The 24,165-nt window shown below is 42.8% G+C and overlaps 1 protein-coding gene across 1 annotated transcript in view; it reads right to left on the bottom strand.

Annotated features, from left to right (window-relative positions):
• The window catches only part of LOC128344394 (collagen alpha-1(XXIII) chain-like), an 84,273-nt gene that overhangs the window by 21,625 nt on the left and 38,483 nt on the right, over positions 1–24,165 (bottom strand). The window contains exons 26-36 of the mRNA XM_053294426.1: positions 19,087–19,140; positions 18,290–18,334; positions 16,438–16,527; positions 14,857–14,946; positions 14,229–14,279; positions 9,041–9,097; positions 7,241–7,267; positions 6,249–6,275; positions 3,370–3,441; positions 3,219–3,272; positions 6–32 (exon numbers count right to left, since the gene is read on the bottom strand). Of these exons, the coding sequence (XP_053150401.1) occupies positions 6–32; positions 3,219–3,272; positions 3,370–3,441; positions 6,249–6,275; positions 7,241–7,267; positions 9,041–9,097; positions 14,229–14,279; positions 14,857–14,946; positions 16,438–16,527; positions 18,290–18,334; positions 19,087–19,140 (594 nt within the window). The remainder of the gene's footprint in view (positions 1–5; positions 33–3,218; positions 3,273–3,369; positions 3,442–6,248; positions 6,276–7,240; positions 7,268–9,040; positions 9,098–14,228; positions 14,280–14,856; positions 14,947–16,437; positions 16,528–18,289; positions 18,335–19,086; positions 19,141–24,165) is intronic.

Genomic DNA, 24,165 nt, shown 5'->3' with positions numbered 1-24,165 from the left:
CTTACATCTAATCCGGGTTCTCCGGGTTTTCCCTGGGGTTAAGGAAGGAACAAAGGAAGGAAGATTATATGGGCTATATACATGTAAGGTCATAACATTTTAGTGAAATACTGGATGTGAATCCAGCCAAAGTTAAACCCAACAGGAATTAAGGACATATCTACCAACTGCCAACTAAAATCAATGGATAATCCTGGCTGTGTTGTGACCATTATGTACGATATTTAGACAACATACAGTACACAAATTTAGCAGAACCACTTTCACATAAGAAGCAGAAGAGGATTATTCTTTGTTTTTCATCTTCAATTGGCTAATGCTTTATTATATACTTGCTGAGCTGGGCACAGAGCATCTGTGCTTCCGGCTGGCCCACCCACCCACCGCTAACTTCTTCCCCCGCCAGCCGCCTTTTTCTACCCCCCCATCCGCTTCTTTCCAGCTGGCCAGTTGGCCAGCTTCTTCTCGCCTACCTGCAGCTTTCTGGCCAGCTGGGCACTGGCTTCTTCTCCCATCTGCCACCAATGCCCCACCCCCGCTGTTTTCCGGCCGGCCGGCTGGCTTCTTCTCGCCTGCCCACCGACTGCTTCCTGTCCCCCATCCCCCGCTTTCTGGCCGGCTGGGTACCGGCATCTTCTCTCTCCTGCCTGCCAGCTTCTTCTGCCCACTACCACCGCTGCTGCTTTCTGGCCGGCTGCTGGCCGCTGCCATTTTCTTCCCCCCACCCCTCCCGTGGCTATCCGGCAGCTCTCTGAACTCTTGCGAGACCTGCCACACATGGGATTAGCCACAGGTATGTCTTAGAGAATTATATATAAAGAAGATAATTCGACCAGTGAGCCTAGACAATACCTCACTTACAGACTAATGTCACAGCCACGGAAATACATTCTGCTCATGCAATGGGGAGGAGTGATTTCTGCCAAATCCCTCTTTGTATGCTTCCTGCCAATGCTCCCTGAATATACAGTAAGAACATAAGAACAGCCCTGCTGGATCAGGCACAAGGCCCATGCAGTCCAGCATCCTGCTTCACACAGTGGCCCTCCAGATGCCTCTGGGGAGCCCACCGGCAAGAGGTGAGGGCATGCCCTCTCTCTTGCTGTTGCTCCCCTACAACTGTTATTGAGAGGCATCGTGCCTCTGAGACTAGTGGTGGCCTACAGCCACCAGACTCGTAGCCATTGATGGACCTGTCCTCCATTAATTTGTCTAAGCCCATTTTAAAGCCATCTAGACTAGTAGCCATTACATTCCATGGCAAAGAATTCCATAGATTAATTATTAGGGATGTGCACGAACTGGTTCACAGGCCATTTTGGAGGCCTGCGAACCGGTTCACTGGTCCGGCGGTCCGATGGACCGTCGCCGTGAGTGTGCGTGTGTTGCTTTAAGGGCGGGGGGGGGGTTGTACTTACCCCTCCCGCCGCTTCCCCCCCTCCAGCACTCCATTTTCAAGTAAAATCTTCGGGGCAGCAGCGGTCCTCCCTGCCGCCCCTATCCCCTTGTTGTCTGCTAAAAGCGGAAGTAACTTCTACGCATGTGCCCGCTGCCACGCACGTCACATATGTCACTGTGATGTGCATGGCGTGGGCACGCACGTTGGTGGCGCACGTGGTTGCGGCGGGCACATGCATGGAAGTTACTTCCGCTTTTAGCAGACAAAAAGGGGGGCAGGGGCAGCAGGGAGGACCACTGCCGCCCTGAAGATTTTACTTGAAAATGGAGTGCCGGAGGGGGGGAAATCGGTGGGAGGGGTAAGTATAACCTCCCCCCCCGCCCTCGGACCGCGCCTCCGCGGTCCGTGCACCTCCCTATTAATTATGTGCTGTGTGAAAAAGTACATTCTCTTGTCAGTTGGAAATTTCCTGACCTTCTGTTTCATGGGATAAGCCCTAGTTCTAGTGTTGTGAGAGGAGAAAAATTTCTCTCTGTCTACTCTCTCTACTCCATGCATAATTTTATACACCCTGATTATATCTCCCCTTAGTTGCTTCTTTTCCAAACTAAAGAGCCCCAGATACTGTAGCTTTGCCTCGTAAGCAAGGTGCTCCAGTCCTTCAACTCAGACATGAACCTATCCCCTTATCCCATGGCTGCTAAGTTCCTAAAACCACCCTAAAAGTCCCCTAACCTCCCCCCACACAATAAGTCCCTAAAAAAACCCTAACCCACAGGGAAATGTTTTGCAGGGGCACTGGGAGAAGGCAGGATCTGCAAAAATTGTCCCCCAATCTTTTGCAAGAGGAGTGTAAGCAAGTCTGCAAACATGATATCTAAATATATGTAATTTAGACAAGCTAAAGGGGGTCACACAGAAACCTTTGTCATAAAAAGACTGAATCAGAATTGTTGCTTCTGCAACTCTCTCCAATATCAACAGGGAAGTGATTGAGAAAAATAGGACCTTGCCACATGTTAGCTTATTCTGAATCTTTTAAATCTCCTGCCATACTTAAGAATGGTCTCTCACTTAGGTTCCAGATACCTGTGTTGGGAAACAAATCGTCCCTCCTTGTGATGATGCAAAGCTGGAGCACCATCTTCATGCTTCCTGCCCGCCAGCATTTATTTTCCCATCTCTTTTCATGACCACCTCATTTTCTTGCTGAAACTCATAAGAAGGGCTCACAGGTTTCTGTAGAACCCAATACAGGCATCTGGAGCCAAAGTGAGAACCCATCATTAAGCAAGGTAGGAGCTTAAAAAGAAATGGAACAAACCAACCTGTGGAAAACCCTTAGACAGATAAATGATAATGAGGTTTCAAACAGGTACTCCAAAGGTATTTCAGTTTCTATATAGGAGTAAGCAAGTATTCTAATCTGATTCTCTCCAATTAAAATCCTTTAATAATGCCTAAAGATGACTTCTTTTCAAGAATGAAAACTGTATTAGCTGACCTACCTGTTGTCCATCGAAATAATTTGAAATTTATTTATTTATTTATTTGTCAAATTTGTACAACACCCCAAACCTTTGACTCTAGGCAGTTAACAATGACACACACGCACACACACACACACACACACACACACACCCCTCCTCATTTTATGTATTGCATTAGCTAGTTTGGAAATAAAAACTGAACTATTTTCAAATAAAAGGTACTATCTCTATGTGAGCCATTCAGTATTCTATTTGGGGATTGTGGTATTGAAATACACTAAGGCACACATTCCTGATATCAAGGCTATTACCTTTCATTCAATTCTTACCTTCTCCCCTTTGGTACCTGGTAAGCCAATCAGGCCATGTGTACCAGCAGGGCCCTAGAAAGAAATGCAAATTATTAGAAGCATTTACAGTACTGGTATTACAGTGATGAAACACAAGGCCACTGGATGCTGCAGATTTACTACTACTCACCTGTGGTCCAGGGGCACCTTTTTCTCCTCTATGACCACTTTCACCTTTTGCACCTTTTGCACCATCCGCACCCTACATGAAAAAAAAAAGTTACTTATCAGGCTTTCAGTGAGGTACATAATTTGAATTAGTGGTTTTATGAGCAATTAATAAATTCATTTTAAATACAGTTGCATAAAATATTCCTGATTGTGCTTTTTTGAGATATTGAAAGAAATGTAAGGTACCATTCAACAACAAAAGCTAACACTTCTTGTAAGAAGGAAATGTTAACATTTGAATTTTTATTCCCTCTTAGAAAAAGCATCAGAACTAAAAAAAGTCAAAGAAACGCTCAAGAGTGCCCTTAACCCAAACCGTGTCCAATTAAGTTTTTCCTCACTGATTAATCAATTACAAAATTTCTTCCTAGAGAAAAGATTGCATTAATCTTTCACACAGAACTGCACCATACATTATGCTGCAGCTATGGTGGAACTGAAGTAAAAGAGAACCAGTTTTGAAATCTGCAGTGAATACTTTTAACAACACAACTAATACAAAGGAAATTTACTGGGAAGACAAGAGTATTAGAAGTTGCTTTCTGATAAATATGTGTACAAATATATTACCACCTTTCCTGGTAAATGTGGTTAGGATTACAGGTGAGCAATTCCATAAAATTACTCATCTGTTCCTCCCAAATGGATGGAAGGAGCAGGGGAGTGATTTTATGGAACCCTGCTTTTCTCAGTGTCCTTCCAATGTTTCTTCCAGGAAGCACAGAAGACAGAAATAGTGAGGCAGCCTTGTGACTTCCATCAAACTCCTGCATGAGGTCAAACACTCCTTGTTTCCCCGAGATCGTTGCAAATCCTACAGATCTTAGGGGAAGAGAGGTGAGTGGAGACCACACACCATAGCATAATAAACCAAGCCAAAATATATCTTTGGTGAAAAGAGAATGAGAAGAAGTGGAGGAAGAGTAGAAACACCCCTTGCATCTCTTAAGTATATTATAATTCATAAGATCATAGTGGTCCACATGGATATTGCAAAGTAACTCTCTTGATATTGTTTAAAGAGGAGCAAGAGATACATTACTCAAGCACACATAATACTCACACATATGTGCACATTGACTGACTGATTGATTAAGTGCCGTCAAGTTGGTGTCAACTCTTAGTGAACACATAGATAGATACTCTCCAGGATGATCTGTCTTCAACTTGGCCTTTAAGTTCTCTCAGTGGTGCATTCATTGCTGTCGTAATTGAGTCCATCCACCTTGCTGCTGATTGTCATCTTCTCTTTCCTTCAACTCTTTATTTAGCAGGGGGAGAGTAACTGGCCCTATCCACCCCCAGCACATTACCTCCAGTAACTGTTGCTGGTGTCTATCTTCTGTTTCTTTTTAGATTGTGAGCCCTTTGGGGACAGGGATCCATCTTATTTATTTATTATTTCTCTTTGTAAACTGCCCTGAGCCATTTTTTGGAAGGGCGGTATAGAAATCGAATGAATGAATGATTGTCATCTTCTCTTTCCTTCAACTTTCCCCAGCATTATAGACTTCTCAAGGCAGCTGGGTCTTTGGATAATGTGTTCGAAGTATGATAGTTTGAGCCTGGTCATTTGTGCGTTGAGTGAAAATTCTGGATTGATTTGTTCTATGATCCATTTGTTTGTTTTCCTGGCTGTCCATGGTATCCTCAAAAATCTTCTCCAGCACCAAAGTTCAAAAGCATCAATACTTTTTCTATTTTGCTTCCTTGAAGTCCAGTTTTTGCATGCATAGAGTGTCACGGGGAAAATCATTGTCCGAACGATTCTAATCTTTGTAGGTGTAGACACGTCACGGCATCTAAATATCCTTTCTAAAGCCTCCATTGCAACCCTACCATGTGCTAGTCTGCAGTGTATTTCTTGACTGCTGGATCCTTTACTGTTGACAGTCGATCCTAAAAGGCATAAGCTATCTACCACTTCAATGTATTCATTGTCAATTCTGAGGCTGGTTGCTGTACCCATTGTCATTAGTTTAGTCTTCTTGACATTTAATTGTAGTCCCATTTTTTCACTGTGCTCCTTGACTTTCATTACTAGAGCTTGCAGATCATTCGCAATCTCAGCTTTCAGGGTGGTGTCATCAGCATAGTGCAGGTTATTGATGTTTCTTCCTCCAACTTTAAAATTACACTCATCTTCTTCCAATCGAGCTTTTCTCAGTATATGTTCAGCATATAAATTGAATAAAGAAGGAGAAAGTATACAGCCTTGTCTTACTCCTTTGCCAATCTGGAACCGGTCTGTTTCACCATGTTCCGTCTGGATTGTTGCTTCCTGTCCAGTATATAGGTTTCTCATGAGAACAATGAGATGTTCTGGGACACCCATTTTCCTAAGGATATTCCACAACATGCACATACAGACAGTTATATAACTGTGGGTTGTTTTTTTATAGATCATATGAGAAAATTTGGAATAATATGTGAGTTATGAACTCATTCCTGCTTTCTTCTCTGAAGCTTGTATGTTTTGAATCAAGAAGGAATTTCATTGATGGTAGATAGGGTAATGACTTGGGAAACTCAACACATATTGGATTCTTCTAGTATGGACTTGACCCATGAAATTATTTTTTGTAGTAATCTACTAAAAGTGGGGGGAATTGCGTGACTCAACCCTATGGTTTTATAATCAAGGCTCAACATCATATCTCCATCTAAAACAAATATTTTGATTAATGTGACCTACTTTCCCCTAGAAACTAAAATTATAGACAAAGAATATTGAGAAGTGAAAATTCTAGTCTGAGTTAGCATTTTTCTGGATGCTCATTACCACTCCATATAAATTACGAAGTTCTCCAAAACAAATCTGCAATTTTAGTGACTCACCTTATGTCCTTGAATTCCTTGAGGGCCCTATAAGGATGTCAATGATGAATTTGAAAAATAAAATTTGGAGAAGGTTAATATAGCAATGAAACCTTTATCTTGAAATGTCAAAACACATCTATGTGTCAAATGTTTCCTCTCAGTGAAAAGAAAAATAGACAGTTAAATGCTGGACACAATTGCCACCACTTATGCAAGTAGTTCTGTATTATGCAGTGGAAGTAGCTACAGAATAGTTTAGGCCAGCCAGCCAGAATGTTTCTTTTGACTTCTAAATTTCAAAAACATTCTATAGGCTGGTTTACAGCCTAAACACAATAAGGCACAGATTCAACTATCTCAACGGTCAATTGTGCTATATTTTAAAGCTGAAACAGTTACAATGTGACCTAAACAAAATGTATATCCCCTTTCTCCCCAAAGGGATATTTCTGAGGATCCCACTTTCTATTTAGATGAGGAAGCAGGCTATGAGCATGGCAAGTTCCATTCAAACAGAAGAGGGAATGTGAACTCTTAGGACCAAATTAGATTTCAGGGGGAAGCCATGTTTGTTTATTCATGTTTCTGTTTGTTCATGTCTAAAGTGCATCCTGTAAATACCTCCTTGAGGGTCTATTTATGGGAGGCCCAGCGGGCCTCAGAGAGAAGGGAGTCCTTGAAAATGGCCTCTTCTGCCTCGCATGATGATGCAGCGTTATTCTGGATGTCAGCCAATGTTGTACTAACACAGGACTAGTCACAGATTAGATATTTGAAAGTTGTGCTCCTTAATTAAACATTAAAGCATTAAACATGAAAAATCTAGAAATTAGATAAGATTAACATTTTCCCTATAATTCTGAAGGGGTGGGTTTGAAGTAGGTCTCCTTTGGCAATAACAAATATAAAACAAGTAAAACAGCCCAATTTCAAGTCACGTGCAAATTACCATGCTTAGCAGACTGTTTGAAATATTACACAGCATTTAATATTTCAGGGACTGAACTCACCTTTTGCCCCTGTATTCCTTGAGGACCCTAAAGACAGACAATGGTTCAATTATAAAGATGATGTCAAATATCAGAATACATAATTCAGGATCAAGATTATCATTACATTTCTTTTCATATTCACACAATCTCACAAAAACTAAAGATGTGTCTACAACTATCACATTTCAAAAATGACTCTTTAACAGGAGGACTGATCAAACAATGTATAATGAAGCTGAAGGAACCAATACATTAGGCTTGTGCCCGGAACGTTTCGGAGGCCATTGTAAAGGCCTCCGAAATGTTTCAGCGCTGGGGCGGGATTCAGTGCTTCAGCACCGGCGGGAGTACTGCTTTAAGGGCGGGGGAGGGTGTATTCGGCCGGAAATGGCTGGAGGTTGCGTGCGTGCATGCGCCCATCATGCGCACACGGCAGATGGGTGTGCGTGCGCAACTTCCGGCCACTTCCGGCTGACGGGGGGAACGGGGCGGCAGGGAGGAACGCTGCTGCCCTGAGGGGTTTGAAATTTGGAGAGCGCCGGCGGGGGAAACGTGGCAGGATGTGTGTGAGTACACCCTCCCCCGCCCTTAAAGCACTACCCCCGCTGGTGCCGAAGACTATTCGGGCACATCCCTACAATACATTACTTCAATAAGTGAATCTCCACACAGTACTGAACTTTCTCAGTGTTGGGAGGGCCTGTTAAGGAAGTCGGAGCCCTCTCTTAAGAGCTGGAGGAGGAAACCACTGGGAAGGGCTACAGTTCCCAGCACTCCGGGCGTCAGGGGCGTAGCAAGGTTGGAGTGGGCCCAGAGACAAGATTTTTAAATGCCCGCCCCCCGCCTTACTGAAGCTCAGCTCATGAAGTAAAGAAATCTTAAAGAAATATGGTAGCTCCTGGTCTTAACACTCACATCAATTTCAGAGGATGAATACAACTGAAGGAAGCACAGGCGGGTGCGTGGCTGGGGGAGTCAGTCATGTGACTTGCCTCTGGGGGGGCCCCCAAGGCTGTGGGCCCCCAGACAACTGTCTCCCCTTGCCCTATTATAGTTACGCCCCTGCAGGGCGTGCCTTCCAAGATGCTGCAGGGGCTCCATTTCCCTTAAAGGAGACCCTGCCCCAGAGCTGGGCAAAGTGCAGCACTGCACCAGTGATGTACTTGCAAATTCAGAAGTGCAGGCTTTCTCCATGATAGCCCCTATAGCCACACCCACCCTGACAGTCACGCCCCATGGCCATGCCCATCCCCATGGCCACACCCCTCACTTAGATAAATGCAATAATTTGGGGGGTTCTGTTACAAGAAGTTAAGGATCACGTCAATTCCAGGGAATGTACTAGAATGAATGACAGGGAATGCCCACTGAAATGCACTGGTTCCCTCCAAATGGCCACAGGAATGTATAGAACGGCAAGAGACCCTGGAGGAAAAAACATTCTGGGACTGCAATCCTGCAGCACTACACTACTGCACTGCAGGGTAATAATGGTTGTCCCCACATGCTGCCTGGAACACTGTGCAGAATATTCAGCTTCAGCCAAAGCTTCACATCATACAGGCCCAATAAAGAGATAGTCAGGCAAACACACTTAGGGTTAATGGGGGCTACCACTAGCTCCGGGTCCTACAGTGAAGAACACTGAACGAATGACTTGATTTTATTTAACCAACTCAGTGATTTCTGTCACTGTAACTTCTTTTGTTTGGTCATGGTTTGATTTCAAAGCTATTTTCTTAGCAGGGCTGCACAGTCTGCAACTAAGGAACTATCCCAGCCTGTCTAGACTAGACAAATAGTTCTCATAAAACTTACCATAGGGCCTGGTAGACCTGGTAAGCCAGGAGGTCCTGGTTCAGGTATGCTCTGCACCTACAAATTTCATTACATAGCATAGTGACTTGACATAATACAGACTGCATTGTGAAGCCACATGATAAAAGACAAAGCTTCAGAAAACAGAGAACCTGGCATTTAACAACAGAGTAAATAATAATTTAAAAATCCTTTAAAGTCAAAGTTGAACATAACGGGCATGACCCAATACTGCGGATGCAACAGTACTGTGGGTGCAGTTGTTCTTCTCCTTGATTTGCCAATGGGTGTGTGCTTGAGGGGTGTAGTTGAGGGGTCATTGGGGGAATGAGAGATGTGCCCACCACACTGCTTACCCAGCCTCCCTCGTAGCTTTGGTATTTGTTAACTAAGCTGAAGGAAAGAGCCAGATGAAATATTGGAGATGTGCACCTTTATAGCTCTTTTCCTCATAGACAGAAATAAATTTTATGTAGATTTAAGGAAAGGTTTATTCAGAAATAACTCAATATTCTCCTTCTCTTTTCCCTCCCCTTTTCTTTCTGACTCCACTCCCCACACTCTCTACAGGATCCCCACTGGGAGAAACTTCGAAACAACAAAACATAAAAGATTACTAGATAGAACACAACAGGCACAAACATTCCATGCTCCCTAATGGCTTATTGTTATGTCTGTATGTGCATCCATTCCCACAGGCAGAAGGAGGGAGAGGGCTCCACTTAGCCTACAGAAATCTTCCATGTCTGGCATTGTGACAGACTGGATTATGCCAATGAATACTGTTTCATTAAGGTCATAAATTATAAATGCTTAAAGACATTGTTCAATACACTATATGGTCGCAATATGTCAACAGGGCTTGTCCAATTTTCTTAGAAAGGTTTGCTACTTTGCTAGGTCTCATTTGGATGATACTTTTTTGCTGAACCAACCACACACAATAAAGGCATAAGCACACCTTGAGCACACACATCTTTTCTCCTGGCTGCCCTGTGGCTTCTTCTGGTACCCCATGGTGCCTTTCCCTAGTCACATGGGGAGAACAGTTCATCCGAACCACTGTAAAGAAATGTTCCTAACTGCATGTTCATGGCTGGGCCGATACTTCTGTGCAAGTAGAAAGCTGGCAATCTGAAAGCTACAGAGCAGCCAGGGCTGTAAACTGCCCTCTTGATTATGAAATATTTCTGCTGGCAGGACGACTTGAGTCATGAGCCTAGTTAATCAGAATTTGATTTCATTCCCTACCACCCACAACAACACACACACTCTTTACAGGGAATGGAGTTCCTGGGATTTCCTTCTAGTAGGCATCCTGATGAGTCAAAAAGAGCATAGCCTCTGGCTACCTTAATAGCTTCTCTCCAAAGCATCCAGGAATGTCTGAGTAAGGACAGCAGTCTGACCTAAATGGCAACTCAGCATAATTGAATTCCAAAACAAAGAGACAAGCTCTTGCCCAAGAAAGTTCCCCACAGACCAGTGCAGTTTTCTACTGTAAGAAGAAAGCCTTAAAATGACCAAGCTGCACCTACCCAAATCACCGATTAGAGGTCCTTATTTCAGACTATCAATGCCCAATTATGAAGACACCCAGGATTGGCACCCACCCCAGAAAACAAAGGCTAATGTGAGTATAATTGGAGGGCCTCTAATCAAGTCAAGCAGAGGGGAATTAGGATTCCAGGCGTTCCAGAAGTCATGCTTACATTTGATCTACCACCCTCTCTGGGCAAAGCCTTTTACGCAATGATCAGCAGACTTAGGAGAGGTAATATTTCCCCTGACTAACATGGTGTCCCTTCCTTGCCTACCTTTCCTCCACTGTTTTTCCTTGCACTGCACAAATAATCAACGTCTCCCACTCTCTCCCTCTCCCTCAATGTGCTAAGATTAGTTCTGTTTTTAACTTACTGGTAGGGTTCTGCAGAACCCTTTTCTCAGTAGCTGTTGACTTACCATAGTTCACTATGTATGGAGCAACATTCCATCTGTTAACAAGTAGACTAAACAAAGAAACATCATGAATTTGTTCCCTTTTGGAGCTGTGTATAGCTAAAATTATCACCATCTTCTTAGCTCTGGAGTGCCTGTGCATTCTAAATTGTCCCGAGCAGCCTTGCTTCGGCTCTCCTAGCTATGCATATGCATGGTATTAAAAACTTCTGGCTGACATGACAGGCAGCTCTTTGCCATTAAAGATCTGCCGAGTCAGGTCTGCTGTGCAGCCTGCACAACTTGAAAAGCAGCCTGATGGTGCAGTGTGAGGGGGCTCCTGCAGAATGCCTTAAAGTGTATTTTGTGGAGCTCTATGCAGCTGCCTGGAAGCAGTTTTAAGTCATTTTGCAGCAACCCCATCATGCTATACCATCAGAGCTGCTTTAAAGTTGCATAGCAACCCTGGTGGATCCCTAACGTCCGTGGAGGGCTGCCCATTATGTCAGCCACTATCTTTGACTTTCTCATGGCATGGGAAGTTAGGTAGAGCACTAACAGGCAAGCTGTTTGGGGCACCTGCACACCATCCAGCCTGCCTTGGGACTGATAATTTGCCTAGCCCCACCACCCCATCTCTCTCTCTCACTTCCACCATTTGGCAATAAAGTTATCTATCAAAATCACAAGCTCCCACTTGTTCCAATTTGGTGATCTCTCTCCTGATCCTGCTTGCACTCTTTCCCTCCCTTTGAGAACTCTATTGGCCTTTCTAGGAATTTTATTCCTCCGGTAGTCTATGGCATTTAGACTTCTGGTATCCTCTGGACATACTTTTGGTCTCTTTAGAAATTTTGTTCCTCCAGTACTCTATGGTATTTAGCCTTCCAGTGTGCCCGATATGCTTCCAGCTTCTTTAGGAACTCCACCGCCCAGAACTATGGTCCTTCGCCCCTTTGCCTTCTGCTGTACCATGACTTCTGACCTCTCCAGGAGCTCAAGTCTAAAATCTATGGTTTTTATTGATCAAATTTTCACTGCTCGCTTATTTATTTATTTATTTATTTGACAAATTTCTAGACTGCCCAAAAAGTATGTCTCTGGGCAGTTCACAATAAAAACACAATCAAAACAAAATTTAAACATTAAAAGCTTGGGTGAACAAATGTGTCTTAATTAACTTTTTAAAAGTTGTCAGAGATGGGGAAGCTCTTATTTCAACAGGGAGTGCATTCCAACGCCTCGGGGCAGCAACAGAGAAGGCCTGTCCCTGAGTAGCCACCAGACGAGCCAGTGGCAGCTGTAGATGAACCTCTCCAGATGATCTTATTTGGATTAAAGTAACTTATTGCTCTTTGCTATTCCCCCACTCAACCTCCCCTCTGCATATTTTTCCTCAAATAAACATTTAATTGCTTGCTTGCACCAACAGTCTCCTGCCTCTTCATTTTGGCAGGCACCTTCAATGTTTAAGAAGTCCCAACATGTCTCCTGCGAGACAGCAAGGTCACATTGTAATACACTCCTCTATATGCACTACAAATATTAGTTTAAGCTAGTATTAGTAGGCATGTAGAGTGGTGCTACAAAATCACCAACCCCATGATATTAAGTAATGGTGGACTGGGCCATCAAAAGGGTGAAAGGACGTGCATACTCATGGTGGGCACACATCCTTATTGTGTATGGTTGGGTCAGTGAACTAGTTATTATCCAAACTGTTGACTACTCAAATCCCTGTTAATACAGACCGGAATCCAGTGGACAATGGGACACTCTGAAGTCCCAGTAATTCCAAAGGATGTTAGGCACTGTATGCTGTGGTCTGGCCACAATGGTCTAAAAGATATCTGAGGTTTAAAACCTATGCAACATTGCCACAACATCATGATTTGTATGACTATGCTGACAGTTGGTACATTTTGTCCTGAACACATTATTCATGCAATAGGTTTTAGGTTTGGACCACAGATAAGTATAATAAATCAAACAAATACGCAATGTTCCTCTTCAGAAACAGATAAAATAAAATTTTAGTAAATAAGAAACACTCTGTGTAAACTAAGAGGAAGCAGCTTTTTCAAACAGAAGAACTTTGCTTTTGAGGAAGAGCTTTTGTGGAAACACACCAGACAGTGTGTTTTCACAAATCAGGTCTCCTTCAGGTGATCTTATTCTCTGGCCACACACTGAGCAGGGACCTTGTGTGATTTTCACAAGGCTGCCTGGCAGCCAACATTTGCAGTGATTGAGAAGAATCCGACCCGTCTCACTATTACTTAAAAGTTGTAATGAAAAGTATTGGGTTCTTCTCAGAATGCAAGTGCTGGTCAGCAGGTTGCCCTGAGAAAATCACACAAGGTGCACAAGGTTCAGTGTGTGGCCAGAGAGTAAGACTGCATGAAGAAGGAGAACAAAAGTCTACATGAGTGTCAGGGGCGTAGCACGGTTGGAGTGGCCCCAGAGACAAGATTTTAAAATGCCCCCCACTCAGTGAAGTAAAGAAATATATATGCTTTTTGTTACCACTGTTCAGCCTCATTTAAGATATTTACACACACACACACACACACACACACACACACACACACACACCCTATGTGCCACAACAGAACATCATCCTAAATTATCTTTAAAATAAAAAGGTTTTGTAAATTGTGGATGATGCAAGTCATCTAATGGTACTAGAGAAAGACATGCTGTTCTGATAGTCCAGGTCTTAACACCCACATCAATTTTGGAGGTGGCAGGTGACTTGTCACCAAGGCAGTGGGCCCCCAGACAAAATCTTGCATTTTATTGCTGTTTGGAAAAGCCAATGGAGTATGCATGTAGCAAAAAGCATATGTGAAGGATTATGAGATGCAACATTCCACATATGAATGCCATACATCCTCTGCTGGAGAACTTTCTTACCTATAGGAATCTCATACCATATGAACTAGTCCTTAGGGTTGTGAACTTAGGGCCAAATAAGATGTCAATTGATTTGCATAGTAAGCAGTTTGCTTTTTACCAGAAATATCTCCAAACAAACAAACAAACAAACAACAAATCCCAATACTAGGTAGGGGGGTGATTCTCACTGGGAGAAGGTTAGCACTTTCCTGTTGTATTGTGATGTGATGACCTTCATTGAAAGCTAAAGCCCTGTTTCATATGAAGGGATGACTTGGCAACTTCATTCTGCTCACATTTTGGCAGTGACTAGACATTTGACAAGAGTATCATGCAATTGCTGAGAACTTACAAGATCCTGCTCACATGGTGCACCAGCTTCTCCTTTGGGTCCATCAATTCCCTAAATAATAAAGACAAAAAGGAAGTGTGTGAAGAGGAGCTGAAGAAGCACTTTGAGATAAAGCAGCAAACATTTCCCCTTCTCCTTTCTGGATGCTTCACTTAAGCCAGGCCTGCTCAGCTTCAGCCCTCCTGCAGATGTTGACCTACAACTCCCATAATCCCTGGCTATTGGCCACTGTGGCTGGGGATTATGAGAGTTGTAGTCTAGAAACGGGGGGGGGGGCAAAGCTGAGCAGGCCTGACTTAATCTTGTTTAGTTGATATTTTTCTTGCAAGATTGAGCTCCAATTGTTCTTCTTGTATGCCAGCGACAGGCATACGAAGCACAAGTAATTCCCGCCGTGACTGGGATTCCATGTGTGAGAAAAAATCCACAACAAGGAAGACAAGCATCCTGTGGTCTCAGTTGCAGTTAAAAAAAAAGTGCTTGAATTTGGCTCATTGAACTAAATTTCAATCCCTCTCCACAACACAAAAGATACATCTGGGAAAATTAATGTTTTCTAGAAGTAATACGTATCAGCCATGACATAACCAATGCCCAAATACAAAAACGGTATTGAAGAGACACATACTGGCGGACCAGACAAGCCCATTTCTCCTATCTCTCCTTTCTCTCCCATTGGCCCAGGACTTCCTTGGTCTCCTTTCGATCCTTTAGGACCCTATAATTTAAGGCAACAAAAAGCAGATTCACTTCTAATTAACAGCATGCTTCCTCCCCTGCCCCCCACTATAGCTGTGCTCCAAAAGGGTGCACACATTTGAACTAATATTTTTTTCAGAAGTTACATTGCCCCCCACAGCTCTCTCAAAATCCTCTTTAAACCTACACAAGTATGAAAAGGAGTTTGGAAATTGGCACAAGAGGCTTTTGAAGGGCAAATGAGGGCAACATAGTGCACATACTCTGGTAGCAATTTTTAAAAAAAATTCCATTAACTGAAATGAATTGCTAATGCAGCTGTGGAAATAAATAGAAAACATTTGTCAGTCGTCAAAACATTTGATTGTCCACTTATAAATGGCTGTATCAAGCTGCTTCAAGTGGTGGGTCTGAAAGGTTCTTTCCCTTAAAAGAACTGAGACTTATCATGCACAGGAAGTTTTTCACATGGGGTTTTTAAAGCCCTATAACTTGCATCTCCTCTGAAATGGAGAATGTATGTTCACATATGGGCCAGATTTACCCTGAAATAAAGTCCCTGCAAGTTATCGGGGAGAAGTTCACACACAATTCAGGGTTTTCACTGCACGTTAGAGTGTAGCTCAGTTTATATCTGGGGTAAAAAAATCCACTATATGTGTCGGGTTTGGGGGACAACTTCAAGTTTGCAGTCAAGCCTCCAGGTAAAACCGCGGTAAAGCCTGCTGTGTATAAATGTCCTAGGTGGGCAACTACAGCATTTACAGCAATACTGTCACTTTTCTATATGGATGCTTAACTAACAACCTATATCTATCAACCCCTGGCCCCTCTTTCCCTTGCAGTGTGGATGTCATTTTTGACCACTTATGGATTCACTGAAATGTGAATGTGGCATTAAATAAAAGTGTAGAATATGTAGATCCACACATACACAAAAAGGGTATTGTGCTCAGTTTGCCAAGAGAGATTCCAGAATCTCTTTTTGTAAGGGTAAATACAGTCTGGTTGTTACCTATCAATCACAATGGGAAGAGAGCTGGTCTTGTGGTAGCAAGCATGAATTGTCCCCTCTGCTAAGTAGCGTCTGCCCTGATTTGAATGGGAGACTACATGTGAGCATTATAAGAAGTTCCTCATGGGGGATGGGGCTGCTCTGGGAAGAGCATCTGCAAGCTTGTGTGCAGAAGGTTCCAAGTTCCCTCCAAGATAGCCTGAGAGAGACTCCTGTCTGTAAGTTTGTTTGTTTGTTTGTTCAATTTAGGAATCTCTCTCTAGGAATCTCTCTGGCTCCACATTTGTCAGGCACCTTTATTGAATCCTTAAGCCTCAGACTATCAGGAGGTGCAGGCTCTGGCAATTTTAATAGGGGAGGCACTGGTGATGCTTATTTCCGTTAGCACCATCCTGCCTAAATTCCCCATGTTTTTTGGTAGCCTTTAACCTGTATACACCTATGAAATGCATCTGGAAACCAATACTTCATGGATGATATCAAATACAGACATACTGGTGGACCAGTTATTCCAACTTCTCCTATTTCTCCTTTCTGTCCTATTAGTCCAGGGCTTCCTTGGTCTCCTTTTGATCCTTTAGGACCCTGCAATTAAGCAAAACGACCTTGTAACATGATAATTTTTAAAACTGCATGCATTTTTCCACCACCACATTCTGACTATATATTACATCTTGCTTCTATAAGAAATAGGAGCTTCTTATAATCAAATATCGATTATGAAATGCAACATTTATTTATTCATTTATTTATTACATTTCTATACCGCTCCATCCAAAGGCTCCCAATAGAACTTAATAGACTTGATGAACATAGCAATTTAATTTTTCAGGATATAGGAATGTTTAATGAAGATTCTGATGGGCAAACTGACATGCACACACAATCTTGCAGGCAGCAGTGTTAAATATTTATTTTAAATTATATTCTTGCCTATAAGAATTTGATAATGTATTTTGGGGAGATTTTTAATAGATGAGCAGACTGATCATGTGATATTGCAATTGCATTCTCTCTTTCTGCTGAGGAATGACAATAGAGATAAACCTTTCCATGTGTTACCTTTGGGAGAGAAGAGAATCTGCACATATCTGCAGTGTCCCAGAGGAGTAGGAGTTGTAGCTCCTGTCTTATAGAAATCTCTGAGATCCTGCTTCACTCCTATAAGCTTGTACCTTTTCTGTGATTGCTCCAAGGTTCCCCTTGCTGAGTGAGTATACTTGTGCAGAGGGAAGGCATGATTTTTATTGGTTCTGTGTCATGGGAACAAGGAGTTAAATCCCTCCCCATGTGCTGAGTTGGGTCCCCTGTTACTATTTTTGTACACCACCACCCCATACACATACGGACAAACAATATGTTTAAAGGAACATGTAGTTTCAGGGAACTGAAAAGACATACTGGAGCTTTGGCGAGGTGAACTATTAGAGATAAAACTGTCTATAAATGCAGAAAAACATTTCGACTTAGAACTGTGGTGAATATTTGGCATAATACTTTGTCTTATCTTCAGATTTCTAGCTTAGTCCCCTTGACCTTCTTGATTTATTTTATCTCATTTGTGTAATTTATTTGCTGATGAACTAGTTCTGGTTGTCTGAGAACTCTTTTTTGGGGGGAAACCCATAATCTGTGAACCTTACAAAATGAGAGAGAAGTTAATTTCAGGTTAGCAAAATTTAAAGGTTACAAACTGTTGGAGATGGTGTTCCAGTGCATCAACCTTTTGCACCAACTATCCTAGTGACCACGAGGGGCAGTGGGAGTAAAGGTAGTTAGTGAGGGTCTCCTGACCTGTCCCTGCTTGCCTCTACTCTATGACCCCTGCCTTGACTCCTCAGGTACTTTCTGTAGTGAGTCAGTCCTCTTCCTTTCCTCTTAGAGAGAAGGTGAAAACATATATATCTCTCTCCCTACTTATTCATTATGTAGTTGATAGATAGGATAGGTCTTTCCTATCCCAAATGTACTTCACCAATAAACCAGTTAAGTAATTTAGGCTCTACAGAGATCTCCATGCATGTTACTTAAATAGCTGCAACAACTGCACTCTGTAACTGGAGTGGTAGCTTTTCTTGGTCCTTTGCTAAATAATCACAAACTCCAACACAAACTGCAGTACATATTTCTACCAGAAATATACAAATTCAAAATGCCCTGTCGAGTACAAATAGTGAAGGGTCATGCATTTAAAAAAAAAAAAAAAGCAGACAACAGAGGAAAACATTTTAAAATTCTTGTGCCCATATTGGTTTCTGAAGACTGTGTATGAAAGCCACTTTGCAAGTCAGTTGTTGCCAATTAAGAAATTTCGGCCAAACCATTTAAAAAATATTAATACACACACCTTCTCTCCATCAATTCCAGGTGTACCAGGCAATCCAAGCTCCCCCTTAAATTGAATAAAAGGAATAAATTAGAACAATGTGTAATCCCAAAATCAACCCAACACAAATCAAATTCACAGAACTGTCTTTTCTTCTTGGGTTAAAAAAAGGAGATTATCTGTATTTTAAGGTGCATGAACAGCACAAGGTATTTCAATTGAATTGGAATTTTTTAAACAGTTAGAATTTGGATTGTTCCACAGGGGGAAACATGCTACTCTGAACAAGTGGAATATTTTATTACAATAATCAAAACATTTGTTCTCAATTGAAATAATGAAAGCTAACTGACCATGAAGTTCCACCTATTAATTATAACAAGGATGAACACTTAAGATGCAAGACAATTAAAAAAAAAATTCCCTGTGTATAGAAATGAAAAGACAAAAGTTGCTAAGCTTGAATGTGTAGTTTATGCTGTCTTTACAATAGGATCCGATACTTTCATAACAGCCACAGCAAGATTCTGGCATCTGTGGTTGCTGGCACAGTGAAAGTAATCAATTAAAAACTCAAGAACCACTGAACAATTTACAAGGAAAACATGTATAAATGGTTCCATTATTGCAAAACTGAATGATCTGGCCACATAACCTTCTTGCTGTTTTTGAAATGTCACACTTGCCACTCATCACTTTGCTCTCCTTCGTTCAAGGAAACAAGTCATGAACAGAGGCCACAGAAATAACACCAGCATTGCCAAGTAGGCACTTCTGTGTATTCAGTTAATTAAAAAATATGTAAAGAGAAATCCAACCTTGGCTCCTGGAGCCCCCTGAGGACCGGGTGGCCCCTGGGGACCTGGAGGGCCCTAGGATAATAAAAAGCAAATCATCTATTAGTTGCTGTTTTAAAAAAAAGACACCATTTTGAATTAACACTGTATTACCTACCTTTTGGAGATCAAACAGTGCAGGTTTATTTTATTTATTTTTTAATTGTCACCATGTAACACATGGTTACGGAACTGTTTATAATTAGGGTATCCACAAACAGCTCAGAGTATCTCCTACACTGCAGGAAAGCTCATAAATAATATTGGTGGTTAATTAAGTATTGCTTTGTTAATTCTGCATCACATATATTATCAGAGAATAAAGGCTGCTTCTTGTCTTAAGAGTGATGATTACAAAATCCCACTTGTTACTCTGCAGAAATGCTGGCTTTTGCTCATTCCTTCGCTATGCTATTAGCCAACAGTGAGCCCACATAGATTTTCAAACAAGCTTGCTTTCACCCTGGGGTAGTTTGGTCTTCAGCATCATCCCACCAAGTGGTAAGGATAATTTCACTACACACCTACTGCCAGTGTATGTTAAAATGCAGGATAAAATTGTAATTCCTACGGGCTGGATATGATAGACACACTCTATTTCAGGCAATGACATCTTTTCAGAAGAAATATCTCCTCCACTAGAAAGACATACATACAAAAACCATAATTTATCTTACAGCTTGCCAGAGGTATTGAAAACTCAACACATCAGTTTAATATAATCTTACTGGTCAGTATTAATTATAATATGCTATTCCTGCAACAACCAAAGGAAGCAGGGAACATTGAATGAAAGTACTAGCAATCAGCTACTTCAACGTCCTATAAACTATTATCAAATGTTTTTCTTATAAGATAAGAAAGATCTTAGAAGCTTAGAAGATCACAATTTATCAAAAGGTAGAGGACATATTTTGAGTCTTTCTGCTTCCCCTTTCACAGTGGCAAAATACTATCAAACCCCAAATCTACCCACTATGAGAGCCAGCGTGGTGTAGTGGTTAGAGTGCTGGACTAGGACTGGGGAGACCTGAGTTCAAATCCCCATTCAGCCATGATACTTGCTGGGCCTGTCACTTCTCTCTCAGCCTAACCTACTTCACAGGGTTGTTGTGAAAGAGAAACTCAAGTATGTAGTACACCGCTCTGGGCTCCTTGGAGGAAGAGCGGGATATAAATGTAATAATAACAATAATAATATTAGCTGTCATCCATCCTAACACTGTGGTCATTTTAGAATTTTCACCACCACTCTATTGAGGCTTTAGGCACCAGAGCAGCCAGCTGACTACACAGTTCGGAGTTGGGGTGGTGCAAAGGGCCATTCTCTTTGATATAAGACTTTAAGAAGAGCCCCGCTGAGATCAGACCAAAGGTCCATCTAATCTAGCCAAGCATTCAGTTGCCAGTAGTGCCTGGGAAATTCACAGGCAGGGCATGAAAGCTACAGCTATTCTCTGCTGCTGGTGCCCAACACCTGGGTGTTTTCCAGATTCGCTGCTCAAAAGTGGCTAAATGCCTCGTTCCGGCAAATCACATTCAAAATGTAAAACCTGCAGGGGGAGCAGTCTCATGGAAACTTATAACCCGAAAAAACAACACAATTTTTACGCTGGATATACGATGTCCTAGCTCTATATCACAGCAATTAAATCCGAAACAAGGCATTGGAAATGTGAACGGCACCCTGCTGTCCGCATGGGGACTGCGGTGTCACAACACAGGAAGTGTGGAAGCACACTTCTGAGATCCGCCGTGACCTCGTTGCAGGGTCTAATCTGGAACACACCCTGGCATTCAGAGGTATACTGCCTCAGAACATGGAGGTTCCATTAGCAATCATGACTAATAGCCTTTGATAAACCTATTCTCCGTGGATTTGTCCAATTCATGTTGAAAGGATTTCCAGAAAGAGTTATGAAATAGTTATAAAAAGTGGGTGAGTGCAAATAACTGGGAGGGGGAAAGGGGTTAATCCTAAAGGGTTAGGGGCTTGGAGAAAAGGGAAGGGTGGGAAAGAAGAAGGGTGGGAGAGAAGGGGTTGGGAAAGGGGGACTTGATTTGCAGGATGTTTTGAGGGGAGGGAGATTGCAAGGAGGCAATAAAAGTAGGCAGCTGGAGATAAGGAGAGATTGTTCGGAGAGAAAACAGGAGATTGTTCGGAGGGAAAAAGGCTCCCAGGGTTCTCGCTGGATTCTCCAATAGAGCATGTGCTTTAAATGGCCTGAGCAGACTGTTTCCCTGTCTGACTTAGGCAAGAGACAAAGCTCCTAGGCGCAATCAAACTAACTGCCTAGGATCTCCCCCCGCCTCCAGGCCCCCACCTCAACATTCTGCCGGTCTCTCTGAGCTGCTGGGGGGAGCTGCCGCCTCTGCTTCCTGTCCTCTTCCCTCCGTCTGCAGATCTTGACGGAAGTCTCGTGAGATCTGCAGCTGGAACTGGAGGAGGAGGAGGAGGCCCAGCTGGGGGGGGGGAGGCTGTGGCTGGGGAGAGGGGGAAATGGGGCAATGCTTCCTAGCTGGGGAGAGAAGGGAAAGAAGTGGCGGGTAGTTGGGTGACGGTGGCGGGCGCAGCAGAGAATGCACACCCACCAGAAACTGCTGCGTGGGGGCCTGGGTGTGTGTGCAACAACATGAGAGCAATTCTCAGGGCTACTTCTATTGTGTTGCAGAACTGCACCACTCCACAACACTGCTGTAACTCTCTTTCATGTGCGCAACAGCCCCGGTGGATTGGAAACACCGGTGGTGCACTGCACATCCTGTCGGTTACTGACTGCCTTTTTCCAGTTGTTTGTTTATACTTATCTCTCCTTTAGCAGCTAATTTTCCTGAGAGACTGGAAAGGCAGGAGCAACTTTTTAGATTGTAAGCCCTTTGGGGACAGGGATCCATCTTATTTATTTATTATTTCTCTGTGTAAACCGTCCTGAGCCATTTTTGGAAGGGCGGTATAGAAATCAATCAAACAAACAAACAAACAAACAAGCTGTTTATAAAAGATAGATAAGCACATATTATCTCAGCTTGCTCTGTCTTCAGGATTATTGTCAGAGCTTGGCTTCCACATAACTACTTTTCACATATCATGCCGCCCCATGTGGGACTGTTTTAAGCACAATGCTGGCGGGGGAAATGTGAGGGCGGGGTAAGAGCACCCTCCCCAATCCTTAAAGGTAAACCACCACCCCGGGCCAAACCAGCAGTCGCTGGTTCCATGCACATCCCTAGTCCCCCCCCTCATGCCCCTCTCTGCCCTGCAATACAGAGAAGGATGCTAGCTGAGTAAGACATGAGTTAAGGAGAAAGGATATTTCTCAAGAGAACAGTCAAACTCCTCATGTTGATGGCACAAAGGATTAGTAACAAATCACCTCAAAAGGAGCTCAGATAAGGCTGTATCACTCCCTCCTCACTATGGCAGTGTGGACTAGGAAAGAAGATCCTTAGTGTGAAAAGCATTCCAGTTTCTACGCCTAGAAGGTCTTCCTGACCCACAAGACAAACTTTTGGCTCGCCCATTTACTCTGTCCCAGACAGGTTTTTCAAACCATTTCACTCTATTGCCTTTCAAGACTACACACACCCGTGATTGAATCATACAACATGTATTCTCTTGTTAACCACGGATGTCAACCCCTGCAACCAGGAGGTGTGACCCATGTTTGGCCTGAAGGCATGTTTGTGACTATTTTAACCTTGAGCCCCACTCCACAGGTGCTCCTTCTTCAGACCCACCACCTGCGTGTGCTTTGGCTCTGGCTATTCTCTGCCTTAGAGAGCTGACCTCCCCTGGATTTTCCCTGGAACCAGCCACTTCCCTGGATCCCCGGCTTGCAAGTGGCATGCTTGCCTCCCTTCTACCCTGTCCTTCTGTTTGGCCCCTGGGAACATAGCGACATAGGAAGCTGCCTTATACTGAGTCAGACCACTGCCCCATCTAGTTCAGTATTTTTTACAGAGACTGACAGTGGCCTCTCCAGGATTTCAGGCAGGAGTGGCAGCTGGTTTTTGGAGAGAAAGGAGATTTTTAAAAAGAGAGGGTATTTTTTGTTTGTTATGATTGGCTGAGGAATTGATGGGCAGAGAAACTGCATATATTGGAAGACAGAGTCCTGGGAGTGAGTCCTGAGGGAGAGACCTGGCAGCAGAGTTTGGTAGTCTGCAGAGAGTGAGCAACCAGGAAGAAGAAGGAGGAAGAGGAGAAGGAGGAGGAGGAGGAGCTGAAATCACTGAAGAAATGGAAGAGCCAGGCTGGATTGAGCCCCAGACCTGTGCCATACTCAGAACAAAGAGTCTGCCCAGCAAGCCAGTAAGAAAGTACAAGAGGACTCTGAGTAGGGACCTATATAGAGGCAGGTAGTGATTATGTTTCTCCAGCTTTTTATTCTCCCCGACCTGCTCTGTAAGTAACTGTTTTGAGACTATATTTTTTCTGTAAATGAAGTGTTTTAATTGAACCAACTTTTCTAAAGTAAATTTTCTTGTTAAAAAAATTAGAAGCTTGTTGATTGTCTCCACCCCACACCCATAAGTCTTTCCACACTATTGAAGTTTGACTTTTTTGATAAATGTGAAGGGCTGTTGTAGTGGACCCAGTCATACCATACGTTCACTTTCTGGCAGTGGTAAAAAGGTTAGGAGGAAGAGAGGGCTGTTCCTCCATAATGAGTCTCTGATTTAAATTGCTAGTTAAAGTTTTATTGCCTTAATCAATTGTCTAACCATTTATCATTTCCTGTACCCCAATAATCCTTAAATAAATCTGATTGTACCATATTCCTATCTCAAGCCTTTATTTCCAGACCAAAGCTTTGCACAAATTGACATTGTAATGGACTATTCACTCCAGTCTTGCTAATTCTGAGAAGCCCAAAAGTAATCTCAGGACATTACACCAGCATTCTAGAATAGTTCCATTAACAGAGCCTACTCAAATAATTGCCAAGCAGTTTTCCAAGAATGAAAAATATTTCAGCATCAAGCTTTAACAACCCAGAGAAGAGTAAAACAAAGCAAGGAATACATCAATGGCTTGCTCAACGGTATGCCTGACATACA

This window comes from Hemicordylus capensis, chromosome 2 (genome assembly GCF_027244095.1).
Source record: "Hemicordylus capensis ecotype Gifberg chromosome 2, rHemCap1.1.pri, whole genome shotgun sequence".
Taxonomy (NCBI): domain Eukaryota; kingdom Metazoa; phylum Chordata; class Lepidosauria; order Squamata; family Cordylidae; genus Hemicordylus; species Hemicordylus capensis.
Note: the sequence above shows the minus strand (reverse complement) of the source record. Positions and strands in the feature narration are given on the sequence as shown.